General features: G+C 40.0%; 1 protein-coding gene across 3 annotated transcripts in view; it reads right to left on the reverse strand.

Moving 5' to 3' along the window:
- LOC141101795 (multidrug resistance-associated protein 1-like) overlaps nt 1-12,659 on the reverse strand; it is a 511,330-nt gene that overhangs the window by 84,406 nt on the left and 414,265 nt on the right. For all 3 annotated transcript variants that reach the window (XM_073591130.1, XM_073591129.1, XM_073591131.1), the window contains 2 exons: nt 6,289-6,390; nt 2,898-3,044 (listed from right to left, as the gene is read on the reverse strand). In XM_073591130.1, coding sequence (XP_073447231.1) covers nt 2,898-3,044; nt 6,289-6,390 — 249 coding nt within the window. The remainder of the gene's footprint in view (nt 1-2,897; nt 3,045-6,288; nt 6,391-12,659) is intronic.

Here is a 12,659-nt window from a genome sequence, read left to right on the forward strand (position 1 = left end):
AACTTCCTAGGGGTTCCAAGTTCCAAGACATTATTGAGTCTCCTCACAGAGGGGTATGAGAATGACCCACTTCTCAAGCATTCTCCTAAGAACATAAACCTCTAGTACAAGAATGCCTTTTGGACTCAAACGCATAATCACTATGTACCTGAAGAACTTAAATCATGTTTCCTTTTGGTGGCCTGATTACAGGAAAGATGTTAAGGAATGTGACTTCATATCTGACCTGGTCACACAGTAGGACGCCTTGATCTTCTCCTTTAGGGTTACTCCAACCAATCCCTGTTCTATCAAGAACATGGGGGTCAATTTCTATGGACTTCATGGTTGATCTTTCTCCCTTCATCTCTTAAAAGAGATGACCAATGTCTTGGTAGTCATCAATCTCCTCACTAAGATGACTCATTTTATACCTGTATAGAAGGTACCCTCTGCTGAACAAACTGCGGAGTTAATGGTTTGAGAAGTCTTTAAACTACATAGAATTCCTGATAATGTGGTGTCTGACGGAGGAGAACAGTTTACTTTGAAATTTTGGAAAAGATTTTGCACAGCTTTAGGTGTAACAATCAACCTGTCCTTGGGCCCTTCATCCTCAGTCTAATAGTCAGACTGAGAGGACTAATGAAACTTTGGAGGAGTACCTTCGATGGTTTTTCTACTTCAGGATGACTGGGTGGACTATCTTTCTACAGCTGAGTTCGCTTATAGCAATTCTAAACATAGCTCCACTTCCAAAAGCCCTTTTTTTATTAAATACCAGGCATCATCCAGTTTTTATTCCTGATCTCCCTATCTCCACTCCAACTCCTGCTGCTATCAACAGATTAAAGCAGAACCGCGTCGCTTTAACTGACAATTGTGCGGTCGTGCGATGCGGCTCCCAAACAAAATTAACGTCCTTTTTCCCCACAAATAGAACTTTCTTTTGGTGGTATTTGATCACCTCTGCGGCTTTTATTTTTTGCGCTATAAACAAAAAAATAGCGACTATTTTTAAAAAATGCATTATTTTTTACTTTTTGCTATAATAAATATCCCCAAAAAATATATAAAAAAAATTTTTTTTTTCCCTCAGTTTAGGCAGATACGTATTCTTCTACATATTTTTGGTAAAAGAAAATCGCAATAAGCGTTTATTAATTGGTTTGCACAAAAGTTATAGCGTCTACAAAATAGGGGATAGTTTTATGGCATTTTTCTTAATAATTTTTCTTTTTACTAGTAATGGCTGCAATCAGCAATTTTTATTGTAACTGTGACATTAAGGCAGACAGATCAGACACTTTTGGCGCGATTTCGGGACCAATCACATTTATACAGCGATCAGTGCAATTAAAAATGCATTGATTACTGTGTAAATGTGACTGGCAGTGAAGGGGTTAACCACTAGGGCCAGTGTAGGGGTTAAGTGTGTCCTAGAGAGCGATTCTAACTGTGGGGGGGGGCGTGGCTATGTGTGACACAACACTGATCACCGCTTCCGATTACAGGGAGCTGGGACCAGTGTCCTGTCACTAGGCAGAACGGGGAAATGCTTGTTTACATCAGCATTTCCCCGTTCTTCCTCTCCGTGAGACAAATGCGTGTATCCCTGCGGACATCGGGTCCGCGGGACCCGTGATCACACTAACGGAGGTTGCAAGTATGAAAACTCTATATGTCACAATGCTTCTAAAGGCTTTTTATAGAAACTTTGCAAAAAGAGCTAAACACATACAGCTGAACACCAAGCAGAGATAAAAACACAAATTATTGCAGATATGTAATCGTTGAGATTAATAAATGTGTGTTTTAAATATAACTAGTGTAAGTAAATTTATCTTGGTATGAGTCTCTTGTAGTCCCCTTTACACAGGGGGGGAAGAAGATGGAGGCATTGAGTGTGCTGTACGCACATGTGCTGACAGGGAACAGGTTGACAGTAGGAGATAGCAGAGCTACATAGGCATGATTTGCTGCTGCTCAGTCACCATCCAATTACAGTATGGGGGCAGAAAGGTTTTATTGCATAAAGCGGAGTTCCATCGACATATTACATTTCTTTTTTAAACCCATCTGTTATGGTGATATTAATGTAATCATGCAATCACTATTCATAGTAATAGCGCAGCTATATTTCTTGTTATTTTTGTAAAAAATGCATGTGGGCATGCGAAACCCTCTAGGATCCTCTTCCGGCATACGGTGCTGCAGAATAACCAGCATGCACTGCCCGATCTCACGCATGCGCATTATTTACACCTAGCAGTGCAGGAAACTTCTCTGGTTGCCATCACAATGGTGGCATCATAGGAAGTGCCCCCCCCCCCGTTTTTATGGCAACCAAGATAACTATATACCCAAACCTTGCATCGCGTCACTTTTGTTATCTCGCGATGATGAGCGGTGGCGATGCCCACTGACTCCTGGGAATCATGACACAGATCTTCCAGGAGCCAGTGCAACACAGGATATTACGTACATTGCCGCGGAGGAGAGAAAGCGGAAGATACACAGAAAACATTAGAAGCATGGTTAGCAGAACCAAAGAAAAACATTATGGATAATCGCAAAGCTATTGAGGAGAAGATTACAAAGTGGGTGTAACTCTGCTTTAAAGAAGAGATACTTCAGGTCACTAACTTAGCTGTACTGATTGGCAGAGCTGTGTAAATTTCAGAACTAGATGGACTGAAAATCCCAAAACTTTTGCAATATAAACAACTCCCCAATATATATTTCAAATTTGTACTTATCGATTTGTCTGAAATTCATCTTTACCTTCTAGCCTATACAAGAATTTTTGGTGTGATTACACTACATGGATGCCAAGGTCCCAAGGTCCCTTGGCTTTAGACAGCAAGGAATACAAAAAATTGTGACATTTACCAAGAACACCACACAAAAACACCAACCTTTTCTCCTGGCTGAATGGAAGCAGTAACATTTTGTAAAGCCATTTGTAAGTCTTTCCTGTACCTCAGTCCATAATTTTGGAACTCTATCCTTCCAGCATGTGGCCAGTGTGTTAATTCTGAAGCATGCTCTGATGTCCATGGAGCCTAAGTAAACAAAGGTTATTTTGTTAGAATGCACAATTACATGAGAGACATAAGAAACAAAATCCCTTCATTAATGGATGTGTACTTAACACTAAAGGAACAGCAGTGTTATCCTGAGGGCAGTTGTTGGAAACTTAGCAAATATTGAGGGCCTCGAGTGTGGCCTGCTACATCTAGAGGACTGAACAATAGTTTTGTTTCCATAAATTTGTGTTAAGTGAATGCATGATAAAAGCACACACATTGATTTGTGTGTGTTGTGGTGTAATTCTTTGTGAATGGCACCCCAATGCACTTTTACAGTAGCGGGCTTCTCTTTTTGGTTTCCAAAAAATGGTGAACTACATTCTTTAGTTGTTAAGAGTAGCTTTCATTAATCCAGTTTATGAAGTATTATTAAACCAAAGTTTTCAAACCCCCCCCCCCAAGAAATTTAATTGAGTTTTTATTAAGTACAGTCACAAAGACATGACATTGCAATAATAAAAATCACAGTAACAGATGCCGGGGATCCGAAGACCACCTCCGCCATAACAGATGAAATGAGAATATAAAGCAGACTAAGACTACCAAGAACACATTATTGGGTATGTCTGTGAGCTGAATAAAATGTTAAACTGTAACCCAGCTTGACACAGGAGCCTACATAACAATGTAAGGATTTGCAAAACAAGGTTTTGTCACGACCACTTAGGACATGTCATTGTGGTAGCAAGGTGAGAGGGAGGGGGATGTAATGGGGGAAGTCAAAATGGGGATGGGGGATGAGAGGGCCTCACTATAGCATCTCAGAACCCTTTCAGTTGAGGGGTAATGGTTAGTATGTAATTTTATCGAGGATGAGTGTAGTGGTTTAGTAACAACTTTATGAGGTGGGGAGAAAAGATATGTGGCACCGGGGAGAGGGAGGAAGGGGGGTTCTCAATCTACTCTCCCCTTTTCAAACCCAGTCCCTTTACCCCCTTCAATCCCCGAGGTCAAGCTCTTATTGACTGGCACTGTTTTGGGTGTTTAGTAATCATTGGCATTCTGCTGAATCTGTGCAAAGTTTTCAACTTTATTTGTTTTTTTTGGCACCTTGAATGTCCCATTGGCTCTTACTCCATAGCTGTTACATTCTTAAGCCCCCACAAAGCATATTCATTGGCATTATTAGATAACGTTGTTGTTTTCAGCCTTGACTGGGATTCACACTTACTGTTCCATTTTTAAGATATTGATGGAGTTTTGAGCCCAACTTTTCTACTTGCTCCACTTAATGATCTCACCAAAGGGAGCTAGTCCATCATGATGCAATGGAATGAAGAAGCAAAAAAACTTTTCAAGAGCTAAAGGCAATATTGTGTAGGGGACCTGTGTTAACCATTCCCAAATTCAGTTAAGAATTTCAACAAACCACTGATCTGATGTTGGCTTGGGAGCAGTCTTGTCCTGGGAAATTTGTATATGGGAAGATATGGTGCATGTGACTAACACACTGGAGGGAGATGGCTTGGAGGGGTCTGGGTGAGGTGGTGGAGTGGTTCCAAAACACTGCAGTGCAGCACCTCTCAAGAGACTGAAGATTCTCTATGGTAATAGATAAGAACAGCAGAAGGCGCATCTGAGTGTAGCAGTATAAAAACTCATTTATTCACATGACGATTGGCAACTTACAAAACAATGTAATGATCTTGGGCATATACATGTAGAAATGTCATTTAGGGTCAGCTTTCTGGGGATGGACCTTCGCAGTGTGAATAAATTAGTTTTTATACTGCTACACTCAGATGCACTTCCTTCTGTCCTTATTTATTGTCCTGGGAAATGAATAGGGAAGAATAACCATTAACATACCTTGCCAGGAAACTAACCCCTGCAGAGAGGAACTATTTATTAGTGGAAGTGAGTGGCCGGCCACAAAGTGGGCACTAGAGTCATAGGGATAATACCTTCAGGGCAGACAGTTCTGATTGATTACAGACCATTCTCTACTACAGTGGATGGCTCGGAACAAAAGGAACAATGCAAGTGTCACAAGATGGTTTCATACTTCGTGAGACTTTAAATCAACAGCTGGCTTTGCAGTTCATAGGGTTCATTAGTATAATATTTAAAAATATCATTTAAAATTGAATTTCGGGGGAGGGGGGGAACAAAAACCTTCCCTTGCAGTTGAGCTGTCTCGGCTGTAAGTGTTAAAACATTAGTTTATGTCTGGAGGACCAGGAAAAACTAATTTCCTTACCTGATCACCACTCCCTCCAGGCTGTAAGATCAGTGATTGCAACCTCCTCTCCCCAGTGTTCCCACAGTCACTTGGCCTCTGATGTTGTCAAATACAATGCAGGCCCATAGACCACCACCAAGGGGTGATCCACAAGCCAAAGCATAGGGGAGAGACAGCTGCCAGGGGGGTAGAGAACAGGTAAGTAAAATTGCTTTTTCAGGTACCCTTGACATAAGGAACATTTAACCCTTGCAGTGTGGGGACAGCCCTACTGCAAAGGAGGATTTTTATTTTCCCCAGAGATAGGCTTTAATGAAATATTTTCATTAGATGGTAGAGTTAAAAAATTGTGATCTCGATTCAACCTCCCTCACGATCTCTATGCAGAATTTCCCGATTCATTCATGTAACAAGTGTAGAGAGTTCTCTGCTCACTCAGCTGTCAAAAGAAAAAAAAAAAAAAAACAGGCAGCCTGCCAAGATTTTATCAGCATTGTCTGCTTCTAGTAGATAACTATAAACATTGTAACCTTTTGTTCTTAGATCAAAGGAATGAACTTCTGTGTGTAGATGAGGGCAGTTTAACCATTTTAAAACTAAACTTTTTTCTGACACTTGTTTCTTACAAAGTTAAAATCTGTATTTTTTGCTAGAAAATTACACAGAACCCCCAAACATTATATATATATTTTTGGCGCAGCGGTCTTTCAAACGCAATTTTTTGGGAAAAAATACACTTCAATTAATTAAAAATATAACTAAACAGTAAAGTTAGCCCAATTTTTTTGTATATTGTGAAAGATGATGTTACGCCATAAGAATTGTGAGAGAATCGTGATCTTTATTCTAAGCAAAAAAATTGTGATTCTCATTTTAGCTAGAATTGTGCAGCTCTATTAGATGGTACAATAAATTCAGTCTTTATTGTCACCGTAACTCTGTATGGAGTCTTTAAAAAGTGAAGTCTATGTTCTTAAAAAAAAAAAAAAGTACAGACAATGAAACTGTAAATAAAGATTGTAAGTAGATAGTAACCTCAGGCTCCACATCACAATACTCCTTCACCCTTTCCACTGCAACAGAGTTAGTTTCCATGTCAGTGGCAATATGAACAGCTTCTTTTAAGACACCTGTCAACTTAAAAAATAAAGTAACATTTATTAACATGTACAGTAAAAATGAATCATCTTAAAGTTGAACTTTAGGATAAACAAATTATGTCTAAATACAATATGGTCATTGCATTACTTTAAAGTGATTGTAAAGTCTTGTTTTTTTTTCTATAAAAATAACAAACATGTTATACTTACCTGCTCTGTTGCAGTGGATGTGCACAGAGCAGCCCGGAGCCTCCTCTTCTCGGGTCCCTCTTCTGTGATCCTGGCCCCTCCCTCCTGTTCAGTGCCCTCACAGCAAGCAGCTTGCTATTGGGGGCACCTGAGCCGGACCACAGCTCCCTGTGTCCATTCAGACACGGAGCCCCGACCCAGCCCGCCCCCTCTCTCCCCCGACAGGCTAGCTGACTTTGATTGACAGCAGTGGCAGAGAATGGCGTGGCTGCTGTGTCTCAGCTAATCAGGAAGGAAAAGGACAGAGGGGGACCTCAGGTAAGTATTAGGGGGGCTGCTGCACACAGAAGGCTTTTTATCTTAATGCATTAAGATAAAAAACCTTCTGCCTTTACAACCCCTTTAAATACTTTGTGTGCTTTGTGTATTTCTTTAAGGATTGTGCAGCAATCCAGTGTAAAAGTTTTTGTGCAGGAGCTTCCTGTAATCAAGACCAGTCACTGCTGTTCTCGCTCCTTGTGCAGGGTGATTTGGTCTCGCATCTGCCACTTTGTAGTTTTTTGCAGGTAGCCTGTAGTGAGTGGACCCTCTAGGTCCCCCTTATACCTCTGCTCTGTGTACTAGCTATGTGCAGCACAGTGATGATCGCACTGCTACTTTTACAAGGCAATATTTGAGCTTGCAAATTGGGGCACATAAAATTAATCTATATTCTTTGTATCTAATGTGTGTCACAACATTTTCATAAGACAAACAAAAAGAAAATAGTGCAACAACCTGCATTATCAACAACATGTAGGGAATAGAAGAAAGAGTCAATTTAATAATCACAAGGTAGCCACTTGGATGAGTATACTATAGGTCAGGGGTCTACAAACTATGGCCCTCCAGTTGTCTCATCATGCCTAGTAATGTCAGAGTTTTACAATGCCTCATGGGATGTTTAGTTCCGCAACAGCTGGAGGGCCGAAGTTTGGAGATCCCTGCTATAGGTCTTAGTGGTGGAGGCTCGCCACATGATCACTCTGCAGCATGAACAGGTTTACCATTAAAGCAAACATTTCTTACAGCCTACTGTCATTCTGCTTCCTTCCATGTAGAAGATTTAGGATATTTACTTCATACTAAAACACATTACCTGGGAACCCACTCATTGGCTTTCCCTTGATGATAGATCTCTCACAATCAACTCCTTTTTAGAATATTGTAACAATAATGCTTCTGGGCTATCCTTCACCCATGTGGCTGATCCATACACCCTACTTCTCCTTGATCTACAACTCACATATAAAAATATCATCACTAAAAACAACTTTAAACCACTGGTGGAAATTCATATATTTATTATAATACTTAAAAAGTTTAATGCTTGTTGCTAATGTTCTGTTGAACGAAATGTACGTCGGCGAAGAAAGGAATACCTGTGACGGTCTCAGTACACGAGCAGAGGGTGGCACTAATGTATATTTCGATATGCCTGTATACTAATCCTTGTTGTAAGTAGAATTTTAATAAAACTCTTCTGCTTTAAACTGGATGTTGCTCAATGAGATGTGTTTCTTCTTCTTCCTGACATATGGCTCAATTGGATCTGAGGCCTATGGGAAATCGATAGACACAATATTGGCGTTCCCTATAACAGGTGGAAAAGTTGAGCTGGATATACCTGTAGTGAGAGGTGACAACTCACTTATGCACATATCGGCTTTGAAAGTTCAGGATATCTGGTAAGAGGATATCTTTACTTTAATTACCTCCTGGGGAGTACGAGGTTTAACACTGCAGGAAGGATATCACTATTTTTCTTTCACAACCAGGACTTTTTGATGTTTTGGATCTTTTTTTCACTTCAATTATTACTTCAATTAAGTTTTGTGGATCACATGAATGGACTTTCATTGTTTATAAATATTTGTTTATTTGCATATTGATTTTATAATCACAATAATGACAGTGCAACATTTTGCTTATTTTATCTGTTTTATGGTGTGTACCTACATATGAGTGCAACTGTTGGGTGATTTATTTATATTCAGTTAATCACCGAGCACAGAATTTTATTCTTTATACACTTTATTATAACACTTGCCACCATACCCGTCAAAAGACAATGGAGTGAATGCAATAACGCTGCTGCACCACTTTTCTGGCATTAATTGCTCTTTTTAGTGCAATGCGCTTAATTCAAAAAACATCTGAGAATGTTTTGGCTCTGACAGCGACTTGAGTGCCAAATTTAGGTAGTTCTAATTTTTACCACTTCTACATTGTGGCGCAACACTTGTGCCAAGATCAAAATAAAATACTGACAGTTCATATCTTACATAAGTGGAGCTAATTAAAGCTGGATACACACTATACAATTTTCTGTAGATTTTTTCCTTTAGATTTACCAAAACAATATAATATGAGGTCAAAACTTCAGAGTTTCAATTTGTATGCAATCAGGCAGGCCCTTGCACTACATGATTTTGTTAAATCTAAAGGAAATCAGACAACAAAAGTTGTAAAGTGTGTATGGGGTCTAAAACCTCGTACACACGGTCTGATTGTTGGACGACCGAGTGTCTGATTTTTGTCAAAAGGGCGTGTGCGGGATTTTGTCTAGCATACTAATGATACGCAACTTGTTGTTTGACAAACACGAATGTAGTGATGTACTATGAGAGTACAAAGAGGAAGTTCATTTCTCAAGCATCACCCTTTCCCTTCTGCTAATTTCATGTTAGTAGAAGCGTTGATTCACGATTTTCAGATCGTACAAAACAAATGCCTTTTAAGACACATTTGGCATAACTACATGCAAAGCAGCTTCATTATTATACTATTAAAGAAGATGAGAATTTTGACATTTCATCAATTGCCACGTCACGAATGTTAATTCTAGACTACGAACAGTGCTTTACAAGACCAAACTCTTCCCAGTCGTTCCTTGATTCTGAGCATGCGTGTTTGTACTTTCGACTTTTTTGTGAGGGATTTCTGTACTGACCATCCGAAAATCAGACTTTGAGTTCACATCAGACAAAAATTTTATAGTCTGCACATCCAAAATCAGCTTTTGTCTGATATAAAAGTCAAATCGTATGCCAAATGCACCGTACTAACGATCCAAAAATCAGCAGACAGCTCGTTTTCAGACTTTTCCCTTCTGATTTTCGTACCATGTGTACGAGGCCTTAGACCAACTTTCTTTTGGCAGACAGATTTTGTGAAGGTTTCTCAATGCATTCAAAAAGTGGCGCAGCATGCACCAAATTCAAGTACAAGTTCTAGGTACATGAATTTGGCGCATGCTGTGCCACTTTTACAATGTGTGTGAGACACTTTTTGCAAAATCTATCTGCGCCAGCCTTTATTTATTCCAGGGAATGTTCTTAAAAGGCCAATTTTGCAGTCTAAAGAAAAACTGCAGTTGTGCAGAGAATTAGATCACACCAAGTAAAATTTTACACAACAAACCTAGAGACAGAAGGTAACCCCCCACAAAGAAAATAAATGCAGCTTAATCCCTGACAAAAAGAAAAGTCTCAGAATCCAAAGGAGCATGCTTCATCACTGAATTTAACCACAGTTACAAGCCATCCTGCAGGCCATAAACAATTGGCCTCCCAAGAGCCCCAAATTATGTCCAATCTTACCAGTTATTCCCAGAATAACATTTAAAAAAGACATGGAAAACTTAAGAACAGAATAGCTCCCAGTAAATGAATTTTTAGGGAAGGGTAAAACACCACCGAGCTCTGTCGGCGTGGGCGTCATTGATGGACATTCTTGTCCATCTCTCCCTTAGGCTATGCCGCTTGCGACGTATTCCCTCTGGATGATGCTCATTGCGTCACACCATCAATTTGTCCTGCCCCGCCGCTTAAACTCTTGGGCTTTGTAGGCAAGCGGAGGATCTTACACTGGCGCTTGCGCAGTGGGTACCTTCGGGTACCTCAGTGACGTCAGACGCTGAGCGGGTGGGAGGTATATAAGGCCAGCCACTCCAGCATACTTTTGGCTGGAGAGCAGGGGTGACCGTGCATATCTTTTGTTGCTACAGGTACTTATATTGGACTTGATGCTATCTAATTGCTTAAATCCTTCACTCTTTACATGATCATTTGGTCTTACAAACAAGCACAATCTTCTAACTGAACCTGTATGGCTAGTCCATATTCTTTTTGCTTTAATCATTTAATGTTACTGGCCATACAAGTCTGTTACACTTTAATCTTAAATGCACTCTTTATCCTCCTTTTTTTCTCTTATGAGGCTGAGTGTCCTGCTCATTATCTATTTAATATTACACATTTATCTGTTGCCTACAACACAATGGCTGACAATGAGCTCTGCCTTCATATAATCACCTGCAGACACCTTGTTTTCACCCATTATAATATTACTTATTTATACATAGTGTTGAATATCTTGAATCTGGATTTACCCCCCTGTTCTATGTTCTCTTTATAGTGTCTATTTGAGGCATTTCAATATAAGACTGACCTCATCACCACAACATCTCTTTAGGCACCCATGCATTATCCTTCATATATTACTGAGCATAGTAAGTAAAAATTTGAGGCCTTGTGGTCCTTCCTATTGGACAATGATTTATGTCCAATACTAATGTTTAAAACTCATTCCCTTTTTTGTTTGTATATTGTAGCCTGGTCCTTCTATACCCCCTGTGGTTGTGCATGGCCTCCCCCGCCTTTGCTTGACTGGGTTGGCGGGGCCTCCTGTCTTGTTCTTTTTGACTAGGATTGGTGGAGGTGGGTGTCTATCTTTGAAGCCATGACAGATGTTATTAAATATATATATATGTCTTGTACACGTGTTTTCTTCTTTATATTTTATAATTGACGATAATTTCCTTGTATTTCATCAGTGCTAGAGCTGTGCTAATATAGGTGGTCCTAAATAATTCCCTGAGGAGGCCAATGCTGCTGCCCTTGTAAAAAGCTAATTGTATATTCTATGTCAATTATTCTTATTGAACCCTTCTTTTTCTACTTTATGTAACAATAAAGAATCATAACATTTTATTCTATATGTACATTTAATTATTTGATCACCGCTATAAACCCATCCTCCTATTTCCATTTATTTTCACCACCGACTCTTTGGTTTAATGATAGGAAAGGCACTTTTCAGTACAAAAAAAAAAAAAAAAACTAGAAAGAAAATGTTTTCTTTGCCAATTTTTTAAAGGCTAACGTCAGGAATATGAAAAAATGTATATCTTTGCAATGCCCTTCATCCCACATACACAATGCATGGGTCAAATGCTTGTTGTATATAAGGGTATATGAACAGGCAGGATTACTTAGGCTTGATTCACATCTATGCATTTTGCTTTTAAATGCTTCTGCAGTGCTTTCAGAATTTTTGTAACCGCGCTTTTACTGTGATTTGTGTTTTTTTTTTTTACATTCACTGTATATAGCTTGTTGCTAAGGAGCGGGTCAGGAAGCCGGCTGACGCGTCCTTAGCAACGGATGAGCCATCAGCTGTCAGCTGGCTTTCCCGCTGACAGCTGAATGTAAAAAAAAAATTCTGGTTAAAATAATTCACGAATAAAGCGCTCCACTTCGGTCTGGTATGGATTTGGAGGGGCCACCTCCACGCCAAAATTTTTTTTTTAAAATGGCGTGGAGCCGCCCCCAAAATTCAACCAGACCCTTATCTGAGCATGCAGCCCGGCAGCTCAGGAATGGGAGGGGACCTGCCCCAAAGCACCCCCATGTTGAGGGCATGCAGTCTGCTCACTCGTCCTCTCCCTTATCTGACCTGCCGGGCTGCATGCTCGGAAAAGGTTCTGGTATGGATTTTGGGGGGGACCCCACACCATTTTTAAAAACATTTTGGCGTTGGGGTGTCCCCTCCAGACTGAAGAGCCTGGTATGGACTGAGGGGGGGAGTCCCACGCTGTTTTTTTCATGAATTTTTTTAGTCTGCAATTTTTTTTTACATTCAGCTGTCAGCAGGGAAGCACGCTGACAGCTAATGACTCATCCCTTGCTAAGGAAGTGGTGGCCAGCTTCCCAACCTACTTCTTAGCAACCAGCTATATACAGTGAATGTAAAAATAAAATAAAAAAAGACACAAATCGCAAAACGCGAATTGCA

The sequence above is a fragment of the Aquarana catesbeiana genome, linkage group LG06 (assembly GCF_042186555.1).
Source record: "Aquarana catesbeiana isolate 2022-GZ linkage group LG06, ASM4218655v1, whole genome shotgun sequence".
NCBI lineage: Eukaryota > Metazoa > Chordata > Amphibia > Anura > Ranidae > Aquarana > Aquarana catesbeiana.